A 20,534-nucleotide genomic window follows, 5' to 3' on the forward strand; every position below is an offset into this window, starting at 1 on the left:
AATGATACGTGGTATGTTTTAAAGCTAGAAACGTGACAAAATAAGAAGAGCAAACTTATTTCTGATTATCTGCGAATGGTTTGTCTGTGCATGGCTTAAAGCAGTAACACGTTAAGATGAATCTTTGTGTTCGCATATCCTTTCCTGTAAGCAGAGTTGAATCCTACAGTACTGTTACATATCCCAGGAGTTCCCCAGTATCAGTTGTAGCAGTAATAATGAGCACTGCTGCTTTCATTATTAACACAGCATTTTAAATATTGACAAAGAACCACCTCATAAATGTGGCCTAAATCTCTGTTAAATTTTAAGGGAAGATTACACTTTTGTGATACAATACAAAGACAGATATTGCACCAACCTGGCCGACGGCAAGATGTCCAGGATTCTATCCTTTTTTTTCCCCCCTTCTGCTGCCTTTCCCAGTTTTTCTTCAGGAAGGTCTGTTTTCCAGGCATTCCTCACAGATGTGTGGGACTTGCACCAAGAAAATTTCATGTCTGGAGGTCGCACTTCTATCTGAAGCTCCTCAGAGAGAAGCAATTGAGAGAGATGAGCTTCACAGGAACAGACACACTGATGAGGAATTTAAAAGCAAAAAGAAGCATTAGTAACTCAAGAAGCAAAGTTGGGCCAAGATCAGAGATTTTTTTCCCCCAGTGTGCTTGTGAACAAACTTGTGGAACAAATAATATCTACCGTTCCTATATATGTTGCTCCAGTGGAGATTTTCATGCCTGTCTTGAAAGAGACTGGATTACTACAAAAACTGTCTGTGGAACCCATGGAGGGAACCTATACACTGGACAGTGAGGAGCACAGAAGGAACCTTGTGATCTCTAGGACTCTTTGTTTGCTTCTGGCAATTGGTCCTGGGTTCTTTGCTCACCCCGTGGGTCCTTGCAGAGTGTTGGTCTGAAACAACCTCGTGAAAATTAATACTAACATCCCAACCTACTTCAGCTGCCTGGGTGTGGATGCTGTTTCGCCTGCAATCACTGGATAATCTCCTGTGCCATTCTGGGGTCCTGCCTGTGATGACTGCTTTCTGAGTTATCCCTAGCGTAAAATGTCAACAATCTGTGCTATTTTGTTGCTGAATTTCTCCCTGTTGGCCCCCATGGCAATTCCCTGGCACGTGTGACTCCCCAGTTCTTCCTTCCCCCTCCTTGAAACATGGAGCACTGTCACGTCGCTGATCTTGCTGTGATAGCCTCAACACACAGACTTCTGCAAACAATCTGGTTTTGGCAATTCTGCTAATTACAACTTTAAAGCACAAAATGTTTTTATTTTTTTCCCTTTTGCTATTGCCCAAATTTTTTTGAGCTCACTGCTTTTTCCTTTGTTTCCTTTTTAATCATTGCCTTCCTCTTGGGTGCCCTTCAGTGGAGCACCCTTGACAGCAGCAGCAGCAAGGTTGACACTGATGAGAAAGCAAAGAAATGCTCCGGGGAGGACGTGTTCATGGAGATGCTGAAGTGCCCAGGAAGAGCTGAAGAGCAGTGGTATGAGAGGGCGCTCGGGGACCTGGAGCAGGAAAAAAACATGTGAAAGAGGCAGAAAAGCTGTCTTTGTGGGTGCACAAGGACATTATGAAACTACTGATGCAGCAGGAAAAAAAAGTTGACTGTCAAGGCTGGCATACTGCATCCTCTTCTCTGTCTGCACCCTACTGAAAATGCTGAATGTGAACAGGGCTATCTGCTATAAATGCCCTGCTCAACATTATTCCCAAAACAAACAATAAGAAGAGTGAAAGCATGATCTCCTGGAGATAAACCTCTCGGCAGTGTAGTTTAAAAGCACCTTGCACTTTCTTTGCCTCTTCCCTCTGGTCTTCCCACTTCCCAGTGTTAACAGATTTACCCTTTAATGTTTTCAGAACACAGACGTGATAACAATGGCCTCGGGTAAGGCAAGATTATCTTCAAAAGCTGATAATGGTTCAAATCATAATGGAGTTCTGAAGTGCCTTCAACTAAACAGCATTTTGTTTTTTGCTCTTGTCTGGCTGCTTGGAAATCTGTGGGCAGTCTGTCCAACTCCATCTGCTACTCTTTTGGCAAGACTTTCACATATTCTGCAGCCTGAGGATAGAACAAAAGGGGTTTGATTTTTTTTTTTTTTTTGTTAACTTGCTAAGCTGGCTTCTTTTTTTAGGAGCTCCCTGTTGCCTTCAGCCCAGAGCTTCAGAAACAGATTATTTCCACTTAGGTGCAGTTAAACTCAGCTCGTTGCTATTGAAATTGCAATTATATGGCTTCAGATGTCAGAAGAACAGAAAGTAGGCTGGTTTCCTGGAATGACTCCTGGTCCTGCAGTTCTCTTAGACCAAGTGGTGGTGAGGGGGGACATCCCCGGATGTCCACCCACATCTGCATGCCTGAGTGTTGTCCCTTTGGGAGTGTCCTTTCTTAATAAACCATAACCATTGTCTGAGTTGGTTCTCCCCAGAAACTGATCTCCTGCTCTGTGACAGACTGTTTCCACGGCAGGATCTCCTGGCTCTTTGGGCTGAGAGCTTGTATCATACTTGCCTTGGAGTAGTGGGGCTTGGGTGAAATAGGGTCTACAAACATTGCCTTCCCTCTTAAAGAGCAGCTTTGCTGTTGCTAGCCATCCTGGACCTGCATTTTCGAGTGAATTGGCCTCATTCTGCCCTGGTCGTGGAGCCCCACAGCGACGCTGCCCTGTGTCTGGGGGAGGTCAGCCAGCCTGGGGCTGTTGTCCGATTGCTGTCTGTCCTTCCCTCCTCCTCTCTGGTGGATCTGTATCACATCAAGTGCTTTTATTTCAGTCATAGCAGAGACCTTTTTGACTCTTGTGCTGATGGTTTTATGCAGTTACAAGGCTGCTTTGCTCTTACAAACCTGGGATGTTGAGTTTTGCTTTTCTGAGGGTGAGGTTTCCCGTGTGCCTGCTTGCCACCTGCTGCCTTACCATGGATCAGTTACTTTGCAATACAGTTTTCATCCGTCCTGAGAAGAAGGACAGCCCGCTGCGATCTCGCCTGCAGCAGCCTTCTCTGCACGCTCTGGGGAAGTGCTGCATATTGTATAATGCTCCCTGTCGTGCTCCCGAGTGACAGGAACCAGATGGAAATGTTAATGCCACGCCACCGTATTGGTACCAAACTAGTATCTTCTGTGGTTAAAAAGACTGCTGCCATGTGCAGCCTTAAATGAAACTGGTGGCAAAAATTGCTGCCCCCCCTCATTTTAATTGAACTGAAGAGGAAGTAATTTTATAACAATTACACCCTCAGAACATGCACATATAATTATGTAAAGCTTTTCCCTAATTATTCAGTGTGGGCCAGTGCATTTTGAGTTAAGCCCACCTGAGAGAATGAGTTTACTCTTATTACTTGTCTACACTAATTACACAGTATCAGAGGAACAACTAGGGATGTGGTGAATAGTGAAAACGTGACAAAAAGTGTTAAGAAGAGAGGATTAAGTTCACTTTTAGAAAATGAATGTTTTGAAGCAATTATACCTGCTCTTTTGGAAGAAGTTTTAAAGGGATATAATGAGACAGTATATGCCAGAGCATGTCGGTACGTGTTAGGCTGTGATCTGAAACAGTACTGAAGGACATCAGGAACCAGTATCCTAAAAGGAGTAGGAAATTATAAGAATATCAGTGTTGGTACATGGACTTTGAAAAGAGAAGAGACTGTGGAGCTTGTTGATATCTGGGAAGGAAGACAATACCAGACCACCGTGCCTGATTAGCCCTTGCTGCTTCCCACAAAAACCGCTATTGCGGCAACGCAGGCTCTCCACTGCAAAGCAAGCTCATGCCTTCCTCCCTCTCTCATGCCTACCCAAAAGGATCATCAGTCTAACTGATTAATGTGGTGACTCGATAGGTCATGACACCTTGTATCAGCATCTTGCTCTGAAATTGGAAGACTGTCTTTGCTTTGATTACTTACATTTTGATTTTTCTTATAGAATGTTTAACTGTGATCAACTAAAGCCTAAACCATCAGATCACTTGACAGGCTGGTGGGTTGGCATCCTGTCTAGGAACACCTGTCATTAACATTGCACTTCTTTTCTAACTTCTTTTTTTTTCCTAACTTCTCTTCTACTTTACATTCCTTTCTCTTATTTCCTTTCCCATGAGAATGGGAAATGAGAACAATTGGCATTTTTAGCTTGTGGGCCTTTGAGAGAAGAGGGCTCTCCCATTACCTGGCATTGCAGTGCTCTGCAGCTTCAGGTGGCATTAGAGTTGTGGCAGTAGGTCTGTCTGACCTGCTTCCAATGAGATTGATGAAATCAAAAGGGATTTCCCTCTTTCTCATACTTCTATACTGAAGATTAGGGGTAATGTTGCTTTTTTTGTAGGATCTTATTTTAGGAAAATTCATTTACTTAAAAACCAAGGTCTTATTGGTTATTCAAAGGCTGATACTCTTAAAGAACATACCTGCATCAAAATTAAAGCTTTTAACCAGGAATATAGAAGGTGGCCATGTATCCAAGAGATTTTTGGAAGCTCCACTATTGACCACCTTTGATAACCCATGCATCTAAATATTCAGTCATCAATAATGATCATTACTATTTGATAATAATTTTTAGTGGAATACTTGAAACCTAAGTCGTCATCTCTCAAGCTACAGTTCAAAAGCACAAATCAGCGAACTTTTCCCAAGCAGGTGTGGCTTTGGACTAGATAAGACGTTTTCCTTCCTAGAGCACACAAGTACCCTGCCACTCAGCCATCAAGGAGCCATGTGGGATAATGAAAAAGTAAATTCTAGCCAGCTTGTGCTGAAGAAAGGCCTGCTCTGAATAGTGTTTTCAATCAAACAGCAACATCTACTTGAGCTAGGATAATCGGTTATTTTTACTACTGAATTGTTCTCTTTCCTATTATCCTGTGTAATTCCTCCAGGCGTCTCATGATTGTTGGCTTAGCTAGGAGATATAAATAAAATGTTTGGAGAAGCAGTGAGCTGAGCCACACTTTTCCTGTGCAAGAGGAAAAACAGAGGGAAGGTTGAAGGGGAGGAAGGCTGGAAAATATCTCCCAAGTTTTTCAGCTCGAGTCACCGTATGAGTTGAACTGCTCACTTGCCTTCTGTTACTGTAACTTCTAATGCTGCCATGACTAGTTTTTCCCCTTCTCTGGTAATTTTTCATACTTAGGCTGTAGCCTTTTAGGTGTTATGAGATATGGTCAGTCATGGGACCCACATTTCTTAGGAGGAGCCTGGCACTTTTGGCAGGATCAGGCCCTTAGAGAAGACCAGATCAAGAGAGGCAACCTACTTCTAGATTTCCATATAGCTGAATCCTGATGTAGGGAATACTGAGCTGCAGGAAATAACGGAAAGCTCAAATTCATTGAAGGGTACAGAGAGAGCAGAGTAAATGGAATTGGGTTTGCCGTCTGAAAGAGAAGTCCATTAACAAGAGAACAGTTCACAGAGGAACCATTTCTGGATTTAAACAATAAATATTGTGTAATCTGCATGATGAGCCCTCACTCCTGCCTTTGCCTGAAGCAGGCATGCTAACAGAGATGACACGCTATCAAAGAGAGGGGACTGCGTGTTCCTTTGCTTCCAGACTGCTCCACATGTCAGGGCATTTGAGCTGACTTTGGCAAAGGATGCGGAGTATGAACAGTAAACAGAATAAGGGTACAAATAAGCTGCAGAGGTTTTAGTGTCATCGTTGTCCTGTGATGATATTAGTGGAGGAAATTAAATGCACCTAATGGTAGTTCTCACTTTGCTTCTCTACAGCTTAAGGGGGGCGGGAGTGAGAAAAGTGATGGAAGATACTTCTTCTGTTTAATTTTAAAAGAAATGTAAGTGTATGGTGATACTCTGGCCCCACTAGTCAGATAGGACTTCACTTGTGGGCTAGTTGAAGCTAATGACAAAACTTATTTGTTTCAGAAGAACTGTTGTTTTTCATTTAAGAATGTAATTATTTATCTCATAGCCTGTATATTATAGTGAACTCTCTTGGAAGTAATGAAATCACAGGAGTGGAAAATGCATGAAAATGAAATCAAATCCTGCCAAATGTTTTTGCATGTTTAAGTAGATTATATTAAAGAATATAACTTCGTAGTTCTCATTTCAGCAGTATTGCCCAGTACAACTATTATTAAGTGTGCTTAACAGCTGATTTTCATCTTTAAACTAAAATGACACAGCTTTTAAGTGATCGCTACCTCTCACTCCTATTTTTCTCCTGAAAGGTAAGAGCTGTGAGGCTTGTGCAGCACTGACAAAAATCAAACCAAACCTTTTACAGTGGTGTTACTGACTGTCCTAGTTGCATTTGACTGAACTTAGGGCTGGATCATAAGGTTTTTCAACTGGACCCAGAAGCCTAAAGTAGCTTTTGACATGCTGGTGATATGGTATTAAAAATAAGTGCACCAATACTGTTGTTTTTGTGCAGGTGAATAATGTGACGCCAGAATATTGTCTTGACATCATACAGAAGTTTGAGGTATCAGAAGAAAACAAGAAGCAAAATGTTCTTGGGATTGAAGGTAACGTTTCTGATTTTGCAGTTAGTTTTGTCCTGATATACTGTAGTGGACTAAAAAAAGCTTTCACAGTGTATTGGTGTAGCTTATACCATTTGACTGCGATAGGAAGTTGCATAGAAGTTCAGCAGGCAGTAGTGTAGGTGCGTTTTTGAGACATGGGAGAGGTGAGAGTAGGTGGGGTGAATTAGCTGGTGTTGTACAGCGATCCATCATAGCCACCATACAGTAATGGGAATGCCTTAGGCTTGCATGAATTTACTGCTAATTGTGTATTTATAAAACACAAACATAAAGCATTCTATACTGTGCATGTTATACTGTAGCCTATTCTAACTGGAGTAATAAAAGCAAAGTTTTTGTTCTGTTGTCTCTGTAGATCTAGAATTGCTCCTGTACAATCCACAGATTTATGCTTATGTTAAATAAAATATGGATAGTTGCATTTTCTTTGGGTTTTAATACATCTTGTTTGCTGAAGCAATACTGAATGATATATTTATTCAGAACCTGTCTTAGTATCAAATCAAAATCTGAATTGGAACAAAATAAATTAAATGCCATGGCGTGTTAATTTGCCCAGAAGATAGCTTTTGTGAAGCAGCATAAGTTACATGGTGATGTGGGGTGGAGGGGGGAAGGGGAAATCTTCTTCTACATGGTACTTAAATCCTGGGTAGGGCCTCCCAGATCTTCAGCAAGCTTCTGGTGTGACTCAGAGCACTACACTTAAACTGAAATAAGGAAAGCAAAATGAACAAGCTAAGACACTTAAAAAAAAAATACTTCCGAAAGCATTTCTGTTCTCCTTAACCTTAGTGCTGCTTCTTTTAGGTTCGAGTTGCTTTCAGGGTTGGTATTGTTTGCACTATGCTTTTGAAATATTTTATATTTCTCATTCTCAGAGGAGGTATTTTTAAAACTTTCTCTGTTCAATGCTGATCTGGTTTACGGGGATATAAGCCAAGTACCATCTCCTCGGAGAAACTTGCAGCACAGTGAAAACTGAAAAGCAGAGTGGCATTGGCTGGCTTGGTGAATTGGCTAGTATGGGCCCCAGGCTCTCCAGGCTGCAGTACGGCCCTTCAGGTGGCTGCTACCCTGTCTACACGGTATCTGCTGTCAGGGTGGTGCTTCTTTATGGGAAAGGAGTGGCACTGGGGCAAAGCTGAAGTGTCAGCAATAAACTTGGGAGAAAAAAGCATTTGCTTCCAAGTCAGGATGTCAGTCTGGCTCCCATTTCTGTCCTGTGATCTGTACAAATTGACAGATCTTTCTCAGCTTTGGTAGGAGTGTGGTGTTCTTTTGTTCTTGACACTGTTGCTGCCTTCTGAAGATTACTTCTCAGCTTGTGCCCTGTGGGGCATCAACAGCAGCACAAAGTCCTGGCAGATCCGCAGAATCCCAAACCTGTACTCTTGCAGGCTTCATATCCTACATCTCTTCTGCCCATTATTTGAGGGATTTCCTCTGCTTCCTCTTCTTCACAAGACTTGTGATGGAGCAGAACAGGCCAGCTCTTACCTGTTACCATCACAAGGCTCCACTGAGGGAAACATGGTGCACGTGTCAAATCCTTTGCATCCTGCTGAACACGAGGCTGAGGTTCGCTGCCTCCCACCCGGCCAGCTTTGTTCCTCTAAGCAGGTCACTTGCCCTCCAAGGACCAGTTCATCATCCCAGGAAATGTGGACTGCTGCTGCTGAAGCATCTGACCCCATTTCTCAGTTAAACTGATGCTTTAACAAAAATCAGAGAGGGGTAGGGGATACCAGTTTGAGAAGGAGGAAAAAACAGTTTTTGTAACAGTAATGGCTCATGGTTTAGCTCCATACTGTCTGTTTGCAGTAGCATCTAGATGAAGAGATCATTTTTCTCTCACTGAATAATTGTGAGGAAGGATATTTTCTTCCACCAATGCTAACAGAACCAATAGCACCTTCTTCTGTTCTGCTTATTAGCAGAGTGGTTTTGTCTGAACTGCAGAAGGCAGGTTGAGTACACTTGTCCGTGTGCTGGATTTGGTGTGGGGAGGTTCTTCAGGGCTTGAGAGAATTTTTACATGTGCATTTTTGTCACCTGCCCCTTTCGAGGGTCTGAATGAAATATCTGATCTGAAAAGAGGTTGGACAGTGGCTGTATTGATCTGAGGGGTTTTTCAGCCGTCTTATATAGCTAGTATTTGTTACTTTTATGCTTCTCTTAGAATCCTGCTTTCTTTTTTTACTGTTGGTTGTTAATTTCTGAAGAGGCTTAGCTCAATGCCATGTTTTGCAAATGCTTGTTGATTATTTTTTTTTTGGCAGTCATAAATGTGTCTTTCTAGATTATATTTGCTTTTCGGGTTCAGAGCTGCTTGAAAATTGTCTGAGGATAAGGGTTGGATCTTGGGAATGTATTCTTCTCAAAGGTGTCAGAACTTCCATAGGCTTCAAAAAGAAATACCTGTGTGTGTGCCAGCAGTGGACTGAGTGTGTGCAGCCTCTTCAGTTTGCAAAGAATCAGGCAAGTTGCAGACAGCAGTTAATATGCTGAAAACATGGGGTACAGGAAGATTAATCCCTGCTATGTGATTTAGTTGCCTGAGACATGAGTTAGCACTGACAAGCATAAACAAAAAACAAATGTTAGAGCGCAAATCATTTGCTTGATAATACGGACTGCACCCATGGCAAAACTGTTTCTCTTTGTTCAAAGGTTTCACCAACTTCATGCGCAGTCCTGCTTGCGATATATTTAATCCACTGCATTGCGAAGTGCATCAGGATATGGATCAACCCCTTTGTAACTACTTCATTGCTTCATCCCACAATACGTACCTGACAGGAGACCAACTGCTGTCCCAGTCCAGAGTGGAGATGTATGCACGAGTGCTGCAAGATGGTTGTCGATGTATTGAAGGTATATTTTTAGTGCAACTTGCTGGTTGTGACAAGTGTGATATTTCTTTTAACCACAAAGTCAGTGGTGAACTCAAAGCATTAATGCTTCACTGTCTGATTAACTTTGGCAGCAAACCCCTGTTTTCTAGCAGTCTAAATTTTTCTGTTGAGAATGGCCTTCTCAGACATCACAGACACCCCTGTTTTCTCCTGCCTGCTGCTGTGGTGTTATGCTTTTTGCAGACAGTGCAAGTTTTCCCTTGCCCCACACTTGTGTGAAGCATTTTTTGTTGCCCAAGCCCCAGTAAGGCAGTGGGCAGGCATCTCGTTGTTCCACTCTGTGGTTTCCCATGCTGGAGGTTACCACTTTGCAGGAGCACTGCCTAAGCCACGTTGTTCAGAGTGAACTGAGCCCACAGAGACCTTTTTCTTTCATAAGCTGAATGGGAAAGCGGGTGTTTGCGTATGCAGTTCCTCCTGCGGATGCAAAGGGAAGATGAAAAGTGCCTGTAGGAGGAGGACAGGTGAGCAAATAGTGCCTTCTGTCAGCACAGCTGTGTATCTATTTCTGTCACCACCTTAGAGCTGACAACTTGGGTTTGGTCTGCTGCAGTAGAGGTGATGTGCTGTTTCATTGGCTGGATGCTGGTGGAAGAAAACAAGATGCTGTTTGATAGCCTGGAGGTCCTGTTGGCTTCTTGTTTAAGTTCTGCCTGATTAAAATAATAACAAAACATTAGTATTTCTCAAGATTCTGGGTGGAATAAAGTCTTTTGACAAATTTAAATTCAATTTTTTATGACTAGTATTGCAAAACTCATCTCTGGAAAAAAAATTATTAATTTGAATTTAAAAATTAATTAAAGTGAATCTGGGAAAATTGGGTGGTCTATCACTGTACTTTCCCTTCTGTGGGAAAGTTCCCTAGAACGCACAATAGTATGTTATTTCACTTGACCTCAAATCCATTATAGATCCTGTACAGCCTGGTAATAGCTCTGTAGCTTTCTCTTTGTGGAATTTTTAACTTCCTGTAGAGGCAACAGTAGTGACAAGTTTGGTGTAAATCCAGGGTACAGTAATATAGTAGGAAAAGTATTACTGTCCTAGTCCGTCCTGAATGTGATGGATTTGATGCTACTCTTACTATGGTCAGTTATAAAACTTCAAGTTTAACTGGGAGTGGAAAAGGACTAAGTTGTTTTTAAATTGTTTGTCTTCAGAAGCAGAAGCTGCTTTCCCAAGAGACAGCTGTAAACATTATTTGACCTATTACGCCATTGTAGTTTTATATATGAGGAGAAAAAACACAGTTTAATATAAGGGGGGAAAAAACAGTTTTAGGTTGCAGATTTCACATTTGATATAGGAAGAGACTGTTTTGTTAGTCTTAACTAAATTGGTAGGTCATAACAGATTAAATGAAACTTGTTGACACCTGTGTGGTTGAGTAGTGTACATGAGTTCTGCTGGCAAGCAAGATCAGCAGAAATGCAGAAGATCATGGGCATCTCTTAATGTATAGCTTTTTTGTCTTTATAGTGGATTGCTGGGATGGTCCAGATGGAGAGCCAGTAGTGCACCATGGCTATACTCTTACTTCTAAAATACTCTTCCGTGATGTGGCAGAAACTATCAATAAATACGCCTTCATCAAAAATGAGTAAGTGTAGGGTCAGTTTTGAAGCTATACCTGTCTGTGTTGTGTAGTTAATCCCATGCCAAAATCGACATTCAACATCAGGAAGTTTGTATATTCCTTTAAACATGTTGAGAAATTATAAAGTTGATTCTATTCCCCTCTTTATTGCCTGTGATGTTTATTGTTCAACTGCATGAGCTCTTTCCATCAATCAGGTTAGGAAGTTCAACCTGAGGTAGAAAGACTTTTCAGGCATTATGAATTCAGTGATGTTTTGAACGGTCTCAGACTGTTGGATATCTACAGATTATTTTGGTTCTTTGTCTGAACAGAACTCCCTGCTCATATCCACAGGGAAATTATCCTTAAAAATCAGTACTATAACATTCTCTACCTAAGGGAAATACTTTATTTCAGTAGGAAAATTGAAAAGCTGTCTCATTATGTAGTATGAGGAAATACTGAGATGTAGGGTAATGTTCGGATTCTATTTTGTTTGCCATGGTACTATATAACAGTTTATTATGAAAATCGTGGAGTTTAACCATATATATATATCAGTCTCAAATCATGAGCAGGTGTGTAGAATTTTGAGTAGTTTAAAAAGAATAAAGGGAAAATGCTTACTTCTCTTTAAAAAAAAAAAGTGACCCAATAATGGCCATATGAAAAAAACCAAAACACTAAAACCAAACAAAAAACATGAGCCCAGAAGTTTGGTGTTATTGATTAGATATGGAGGTGGTGATTTCAAAACTGCAGGAGGTGGTTCTTCACTTGGTGTGTAGTTAGTTGGCATGTGGGGTTCCTTGCCATAGGATTCTGGGGCTGCCAAGAGTTTAGAAAACAATGGGGCAAATGTATGGAAGAAATAGGCTGTTATATGCAGAAACAATGTCTTTAGTTCAGGAAACTGAAGCTGCAAATTCCTGGAGCTTGGGAGAGTATTCTGGAAAGTATTGCCAAATGTTTCTCCTTCTCCAGAGTCTGGGCATCTTCAGAGGTTTGGTGTGACTCACTGTAGCTGCAGTTATTAAGACAAAGGCAAGTCATTCATGCAGCTATCAGTCCTTGGAAGATGACCAGCGAGGAGTTAGCAATTCCTTTCAATCTGTTGATTTCTAAACACTTTTCTCCAGGAGCAGCTTGCAGGTCACTTACAGCCTGTGAAGACTTCATATGTGGCTTGCAAAAACTTCATGTACCTTCTGCTCAGTTAGGTAGAGCAGAAAGGCGTTGTGTTGCGGATGAGCTTTACTGCAGGTTTCTCCATGCCTCGCACTTGGTGATCATTGGTTCCAAGCTTTGTCACCCTGTGTGCTGGTGGGCAGGGTTGGAGGGAGAGGGCAGAATCGCCTGCGGGGACTATCTGAGGGATTCTGACAGAGCGAGGGTTTGGGAGTTCACGTGGAAAGTCCTTTTTCCCAAAGTGAGTGAGGATTACTGACAATGCAGAGGCTTAAACAAATACCACACAAACTGTTTAAACCAGTTTGTGGTCAGCGGTGCAGGTCCCCTCTCTTAAAACCGTTATGACAATGTCGGCGTTTTGTTTCTAGGTTTCCAGTGATACTGTCTATTGAAAACCACTGCAGTATTCAACAGCAAAAGAAGATCGCTCAGTACTTGAAGGAAATATTTGGTGACAAACTGGACTTGTCATCTGTAATCACTGGAGATTCCAGGCAGCTTCCTAGCCCTCAAAATTTGAAAGGGAAAATCCTAGTGAAGGTAACTTGCTACTGGCGGCATGTTCAAAATGTAACAAAAGTCAGCATATGATATTTATTGTAGATTTTCTTTGGCTTTGGAGAACCAGTTCGGCAGTACCATGTGGAATAGTACTGATGCAGCGAGTTAAAATTCAGAGCTTTTCTGAGACATGGAAACACAGTTTACCTTGGACTTGGCGAGTGTCCCAGAGTACTTCTGTGAGTGTTTCAACAGGGAGGTGATGTCAATAGCAGTGAAAGAAAATTCTTTCTATTTCTTAAGCATCTTCTCAGAGAGTTTTAAAGTCAGGTGCTTATTTTTAAACCTTAGCACCAACACAGGAGAGCAGAAAAATTACATGAAATGCATCATTATGAATAGAAGGAACTGTGTCACTGTTCTCTGAACCTGATATTTTCTTTTTTTTGAAATTTGTCTAATTTGCTATTAGTGGATATTGTTCTGTATGATTCATATCCCTGTAGGATCTAAATGGTATCCTACAGTCCCTCCTTGGACAAAGTATTTTGGAGTAATACAAAAGCATCTGAAAATTTCTTGCATTTCCCCCTCACCCTGCTATGAGCAGTAGTTCATGAAATGAAACTCTTTTCATGGTTCATCAGCTGTGTTTATGAAAGAAGAGCCCTTCAGAAGGTGGCTATAAGGAGCGGCGAGGGAGGAGGCCCTGGAGCACTGAAGTTAGTGTTGTATGCAAGATTAATTGTTTGAGCCTCTCAGTATAAACGGATTTGGTCTGAAAGGAATTTTGAAGACTAAGATGGATATAATAAAGAAATGCAAGGCAGACCTTTGAGGGGATGATTAATAGCGTTGGGGCTTATTAGATTGTCTAATTTACTTTGACACATGGGGGCAATTACTTCGCTGTGAGCTCTTGAGATACTATTTTTTCCCCCCTATCCTCTGTATCAAGCTGGCTACAAGGATTCACAATTTTGGTTTGATGTTAGTTTGAATGTATTTCAATATATAGTACAGAGCTGACTCAATTAGAAAAACCTATTGAGTGTTCAACTGGATTTTAAGTTTCACTGAATCAGTTTTCTTGTGTAACTGGTAGTTAATGAACTGTGCAAGCATGTAGTGTCGGTGTTCTAGGGAGTCAAACAAAATTATATGTAATATCAGTCATGCGACAAAACCCAGCAAACCTGACTTGAAATACTATCTCAATGCACAAAAGGAAGAGAGGTTTGGTACTGTGCTGTTCTAACATCAGCTTTTGAGCTGGCCTTCCTAGCACATTTGAGTTCGTAACTGCAGTTTGATTCTTCAGCTCACAGTGCTGAGACCCTGTGAGCCATTACAGAATGGTGTGGAGCTGAGCTAATGTTTTCAGAGTGAGGAATAGTATTTTAAGCATCACAGTATCTTTTCACAAAGCCCTGTCTCCCATCTCCCGCTCAATTTAAGCAGCCCTGTTGGAAAAGATAAAATCATATTTAGAAATCAGCATCTTGTTGAGAAGCAATTCTCGTCTTTTTGCTATTATTTTTGCTCTGTTTTATACATTTTCCTTTGAAAGGCAGTATTGATTCATTAGCCAAACAATTTCAAGTAATGGCATAATTTTCATCTTGCTAGTGTATTATAAAGAGTAATTCTAATAATACTCAGGGATTTAAGCCAGTATAAAGGTACCAGCATGAAGTGAATTTGATCCACTCATTAGCAGGGCAGCATTATTAATTTCAAAATGCAGTCTATAAATCAATCCATTTCTGCAGAAATCTGGCTGTAATTCTTGTCTACCTCTGTCACTGATGAAGCAGGTAGACTGCAAACATTTCTGCAGTCAGTGAGGAAGACACAGAAGGAATAATACAGAAGTTTAATAGGTGACTTATTAAGTAGCAGATGGTAACGCAAGAGGCACTGGCCACGAGATACAGCTTGGGAGGTGCAGATTGGATGGCAGGAAAAGCTTTCTGAGCTGAGGGCAGCGCAGAGTGGAAAGAGGCTGCCCGTGAGGCTGGGGGAGTCTCTTGGAAGTTCGCAAGACTCGGCTTGCGAGCTCACCTCGAGCTGGTGGTGATCCCCCGTTGGTGGGGGATTGGCCCAGAGACCTTCAGAGGTCCCACAAGCAACATTTCTAAGGTTCTGTGATTGGTCTTCACTGGAAGTGGTCATACAGCAGGATTAAAGATGAATGCTCTAAAAAGGATAATTAATCTGTCAGAGCCTCTTTTTTGTTATTTTTTTTTTTTTTACCAGAAGTAGCCAATAACCTCTGTTTGATGCTCATCACTCTAATCAGATGTTGGAAACTAGACATGGAATTAAATAGTTCCTTTCTAATGTAGGTATATGACATTCACAGTACTGGATTAGCAATTTTGGATTGCTGACTACACTCTTGCATGAGCATGCAATATTTAAATAGGCTTTGCTGCTTCCTTCATGCTGATGGCTGCTTGCAGTGAGTTCTTTTGTGTCTGCATTTTCCATTCTGATGAATAGCCTATAACACAATCTCAGCTTCTGATTTTTAGAGGGTTTTTTTTTAAATATACAACAGTCTGCTTGCTAGGGGTAAGCCTGAGATATCTGAGAGTCAACTCAAAAAAAGAAAAAAAAAAAAAAAATCTTTTGGACACTTGCTGGCTTGCTCCAGAGATGGGAGGTGGTATGCTTTTTTTTGAAAGAGCTTGCAAAGACCTTTTGGTAACAAACTCTTCCAGAAATACTTAAATTATCACCTGTGATAATCTGGGTCCTTGAACCAGTTTGCATGAGACTCTCTGAAAACGAATTCTAAACTCTGGTCACAATTTATATAAGGAATAGTTGAGGAATGGACTATTTTGATCTTTGCACTAAATAACACTGACCATGTGTGCATTTATTGTGAATATTTTTTCCCTTGTTTTAGGGTAAAAAGTTGCCATGCAGTCTTGGAGCAGATGCTGAGGAAGGAGAAGTTTCAGAAGAGGATAGCGCTGATGAAATTGAAGACGACTGCAAATTAAAGCCCTGCTATGTATGTGCATATAGACACTTCCCAAAACTGGTACATCTCTCCATGTCTCACATGTGTAACCCTCCTTGCAGTTGTTAGCAGATTAGGGTTTTGAGCTTTGATTTCTAAGTCAGGTCCTTAAGATACAGAAGTTAAATAATTCCACATTTAGATACGGAATGACATTGTTTGGAAACACACGCTTTGTCTTCTAAATCATATAAATAACAGCTTTTAAGTACTTGAGGTGCACTAGACTGAAAATACTGATGCCAGCACTATAAGCACACTAGGCTTTTTTCAGCTACAAATATGTAGCACTCAAAACAGTGGCATGATGGAATTCCTACACAGTTGTTAGATGAAAATTAGGAAAGGAGAAGTACAAATGAAAAAAATTTGAGGTGTGAAACATTATTTTTAATCCTTCTGTCTCTTATTTTTTGATACTGAAGATTGCTTTGTTCCCTTTATTTCTTAATTTCTCATTTATTTTTCTGCTGTTAATTTTATTAACACTTTTTTTAAATAGAAACTGAAACCGGTGTGCAGTGCTAATACACATTATGCAGTGGGTGGTTTTTTTTCTAGTCAGGAGGCAGCCTTGCTTCACCAGTTAAAACTTTGGAACAAAGAAAATACTATCTAGGGAGATGCAGAAAGAATAGATCAAATTCAGTTTAATGTTTAGCAAGTCTAATGCTTATCTCTACTTTTGAATGTAGCCTGGTGAGTTTGCCTTGATGCCACACAGAAACACCTATCTGTAGTTCTCATTAACTGGTTTTGGTTTACATAATTTGTCTGTATCATTTCTGCTTGCTGTTGGCAATTGAAGGTTTTTCAGGATACTTTGGGATTTGCTTTACAGGTAACAGAAGTCCCCATCTGAACAGGTTCAGAGGAAGTAGATGTTCATGCTGGTTCCTCCCCTCCCCTGATGCTCCTGAAATGCTGGTGTCAGCAACATCTCTTGAGGGGTTCGTGTACCCCACACAGAAGGGCTGATTTGATCCCCCCCTTAGATAAACAAACCCCCTCTATGCTACTGGACAAAATCATGATTAACTCATTTCTTAATTATTTAAAGGTTAGATTGCACTTGGATGTCATTCAACCCATATGTTCCATGAGACAGTCCAATACAGAAGCACAGCCTTGCAGGGAGCTCTTGAAGCATAGGATAAACTCAACTTGCTCAGTGACTCAGAATGCTGTATTGCCGTTAGTGTTTACTACAGAATTGGGAATATTTGGTATTAATTAATTTATGGGGAAGCTTGAAAACTCCCAATCCCATAAATCTTTAGGAATGTGATTGGGTTTAATTACAGGTACAAACTTCTGCAGGTTTAAGTTCAGGGAAAAAGTATGTATTGAATGGACATAACTAATTATGGGTATAGTAAGGTGAGGTAAGATTGCTCAACCAGTTCTGAAACCGATGTAGTGCCTGATTCATTGTTATGCTGTTCAACAGGAACAGTCTGTAGTCCGCTTGTGCTTTACTGACATGGCTTGAGCACTTCTGATGAGATGATGTTTTCTTTAGCAGAAAGACCTTAAAGCCAATGCAAAACACAGTGTGTCTTTTGGGGCTAGAAATGGAACATGTTAGGATGGAACAGTTGCTTCATCTCCTGCCTCAGGAGAGGTCTCGCACCGCATGGACAGAGGAATGCTCGGTGCACACTGTTCTGTGGGGTTCGCTATTTTAAGCACATTATGTAGGAGACTGGTTTGTGTCTGTATAGTCTGTGTGGCTCTTGTTAACAGTAATTGCTTCCTCTTTCTTACTGTTTGGAGCAGGAATCTGATGATGCTTAGGCTGTCTGGTATTTTGGAGGAAGTGTGGAAGTGCATTAGCTGAGAATTCTTACTGCCATTTCCATTTTCCTTTTTCTCCTCAGCCACCAATAGAAAAGGCAAAATCAGGCAGGGTTATGCAGGAAGCTTTTTCTTGCACAGAGAAGGGAAATGTTGGGAGTGCTGTGTGGCCTGAAGCGTGTGTAATGCTCCCTCAGGCTGTCCCAGAAGTGATGGATGTAATAATCTGCTTTAACTGGATTTCTTAAATGTCTTTCAGAGTAATGGTGCAACTGAGCACCAGGTGGAATCTTTTATAAGAACAAAACTGGAATCTCTGATAAAAGAATCCCAAATCAGGGACAAAGAAGATACCGACAGCTTCACTGTGAGAGCCCTGCTAAAGGCGACTCACGAGGGTTTAAATGTTAACCTGAAGCAGGTATGTGGGTTTTCCCCCTTTGCATGCTCTGTTGAATATTAGACAGTGCAATGCGTATTGCACACTTTTCAGATGAGAAAGTTGATAACTTATGAACAACTTCTGAGAGTTTGTTTTATCCAAAACGAAAACTTGGAACTGTTTCAGGAAAATATCCAAGGGAGAATTTGAATGGTCAAATGTGAAGAGTATGTTGTTTCAATGTGTTCTAGTCTGGTTTGTACCTTGTAAAACTTGGAAGTACCAATATTGCAAGAGCGTGTCAAACAATTTGGTTTGTGTCTAGGTTACTGGGGAAAGATCCTTTTTCTATGGCCGTAGTCCTGTCGAGACTGGCTGTGATACCTGAAAGCGTTGTCTGCCTGTAACGCTGATGGCTGTTTTGTACAGCCCCAAAACACAGGGCTCTGCTTTTACTGCCCTAAGCAAGGTTCTGTTTTTTCATGACTGTTTTTTCAGACTTCTTTAGATCAAGAGTGGTATGTTTCTGTTCCCTTTTGATATCAAACTATTTTTGTAAAGCAATAAAATGAATGGGAGTTTTGAGTACATCAGTAAACAGTTAAGAGCTTGAATCCACGGTTACCATGCTTTCACCTCAACTGGATGCAAACCCCAGTATGTTAAATACAGTACATTGTTCTGTGGGGGCTCTGCTTCCTCTGCGACTGGTATAGCCTTAAAGGTCAAGTACATGTAGCTTTGCTTTCTGCGTGTCTTCCCACTCTGTAGTGTTTATGTAGTTCTTGTCGATCTCTTTCTCTGAGGCTGGACCCATGAGACCTTTGCCTGAGGCCAGACCTGCCTACAGAAAACATACTCGGCTTGTGCTGGTGCTTGAGACCTCTGGTGAGAGCTGTGCTGTGGTGGGCAGAGGCTGTACAAATGCAGAGGACAAAGCCACCTGACCTGACAGAGGAGGGTTATTTTCAGACGGTGGCTTTGCAGTGTGAGAACAGTCAGCTTGCCTGCTCCTTTTGGCCTTCGAGAGGTCAGAAAGGCGGGATTTCAGAGAGCAAACTCCCCTTGTTAGTGCAGATGATCAGATACGAGCCATTTCAGTATTGTTTTGTGTTAGAATAGTTCCATTTGGTACGTCTCCTGGTATCTGGAAAATGATTGGCCCCTAGACAGCATTTGAGGGGGTAAGGAGTTTTCTTTAAAGAATGCAGATTTCCCTAAGGTGTTTGTGCTGGATATGATGCCTGAGATTACCCATTACACATCATTGATGTGACCAGGATACTGCAAATACTTCAGTAATGCAAGTGCGTTATTCAAACATCTTTCAGGTAATAATATTAAGGAACAGAATTTTCTAATTGACTTATTTTAAATTATTAAGGGACATTTAGAGATCTCTTCCCTTGCTGCGACAGTCCTGTGTGAAGGTTGATTGTGTGTGACTGTTGTTTTCAAGGGTCTTAAAGCAATACTGAGCTGAACAATTAGTAATATCAAGTTAAAACAGCTGGAAGATTAATTTATAGCAACTGTTGACCTAGATGGGAGAAAACTAAGTGGTTAAACGTTGTAATGGTTTGGTAATTCTGTAACTCATTAGCTAGCTTTGGTGGTGGTGTTAAGCTCTTTTTTAGTAGCTACTGTGTAATCCATGTACCAGAAAAGGATCTGTTGAGAAATTTTTCTACCTCTTTGCTGGTCAAATCTCATTTAGCTTTACTTTGTTACTGATGTAACTGTGCCTTTCGTTTTCCCAAAGATTTGATATTTAAAAAAAAAAAAAACATTCACAATGCAAGTTTATGTACTAATCTCCAGTAATTATCAAGTGGGTTTTGGGGGCATGAGGAAGGAAGGCAATATATCTGGTACTGTTAGGCCTGATACTAGTTTGGATTTGCTGTTGAAACTATCAACTCTGACTCTTATCTGCAGGAGAAAGGTATTTTATATGCCGAGATTTCCTTCTGTGTTTTACAGAGACTTTTGGCTTGAGCTAGAAACAAGTCTTTGAATGTAGATACGGAACTTACTGACTTTCCTGGACCTGAAGAAACCATCTAGTGCCCTTATTGTTATGATAGCCAGAACTGAATTCCAGCTCAGCATTGAACTGGAGTTCATAGGACATGCTGAAATGCTGGGGGAATTTTCTTCAGCACCTTTAGGTCTTTGTTTTGCTCTTTAGAAGATGAAGGGATGTGCTTTTCTGACAGAAGCAGCTAGATGCTGCCAGGAATTTTTAAACTGATGACTAGGGACATGGCTGTAAATGTGAAACTTCGACTTCAGGCTGCCTGTGAAGAGTCCACATTTATCTGTTAGGAGATTTTTACTTTTTTGTACCCACCCCCCTTTTCGTTTGTGGCTGTTTTCAAGTACACTTTCAAACGTTGTGTTTTGTTGCTTGCCTGGTTTTGCTAGACCGTTCTTTCTACGTGGTTGGTTGTTGTCTTGAGTGTTAATGTTACTGTTTTTCCTTACAGTTAGAGGATTGCTAAGCTATCAAGTATATAAAGAAATTGGAAGAGTCCTGTAATGAGATTTTTTGGATTTCAGTTTGTGTTCACA

The 20,534-nt window shown here is 41.0% G+C and overlaps 1 protein-coding gene across 4 annotated transcripts in view; it reads left to right on the forward strand.

Annotated features, from left to right (window-relative positions):
* The window catches only part of PLCH1 (phospholipase C eta 1), a 58,215-nt gene that overhangs the window by 20,417 nt on the left and 17,264 nt on the right, over positions 1 to 20,534 (forward strand). For all 4 annotated transcript variants that reach the window (XM_074834400.1, XM_074834399.1, XM_074834401.1 and 1 more), the window contains exons 6-11: positions 6,441 to 6,534; positions 9,229 to 9,432; positions 10,956 to 11,076; positions 12,615 to 12,786; positions 15,665 to 15,772; positions 17,838 to 17,999. In XM_074834400.1, the coding sequence (XP_074690501.1) occupies positions 6,441 to 6,534; positions 9,229 to 9,432; positions 10,956 to 11,076; positions 12,615 to 12,786; positions 15,665 to 15,772; positions 17,838 to 17,999 (861 nt within the window). The remainder of the gene's footprint in view (positions 1 to 6,440; positions 6,535 to 9,228; positions 9,433 to 10,955; positions 11,077 to 12,614; positions 12,787 to 15,664; positions 15,773 to 17,837; positions 18,000 to 20,534) is intronic.

This window comes from Strix aluco, chromosome 9 (genome assembly GCF_031877795.1).
Source record: "Strix aluco isolate bStrAlu1 chromosome 9, bStrAlu1.hap1, whole genome shotgun sequence".
NCBI classification, from domain to species: domain Eukaryota; kingdom Metazoa; phylum Chordata; class Aves; order Strigiformes; family Strigidae; genus Strix; species Strix aluco.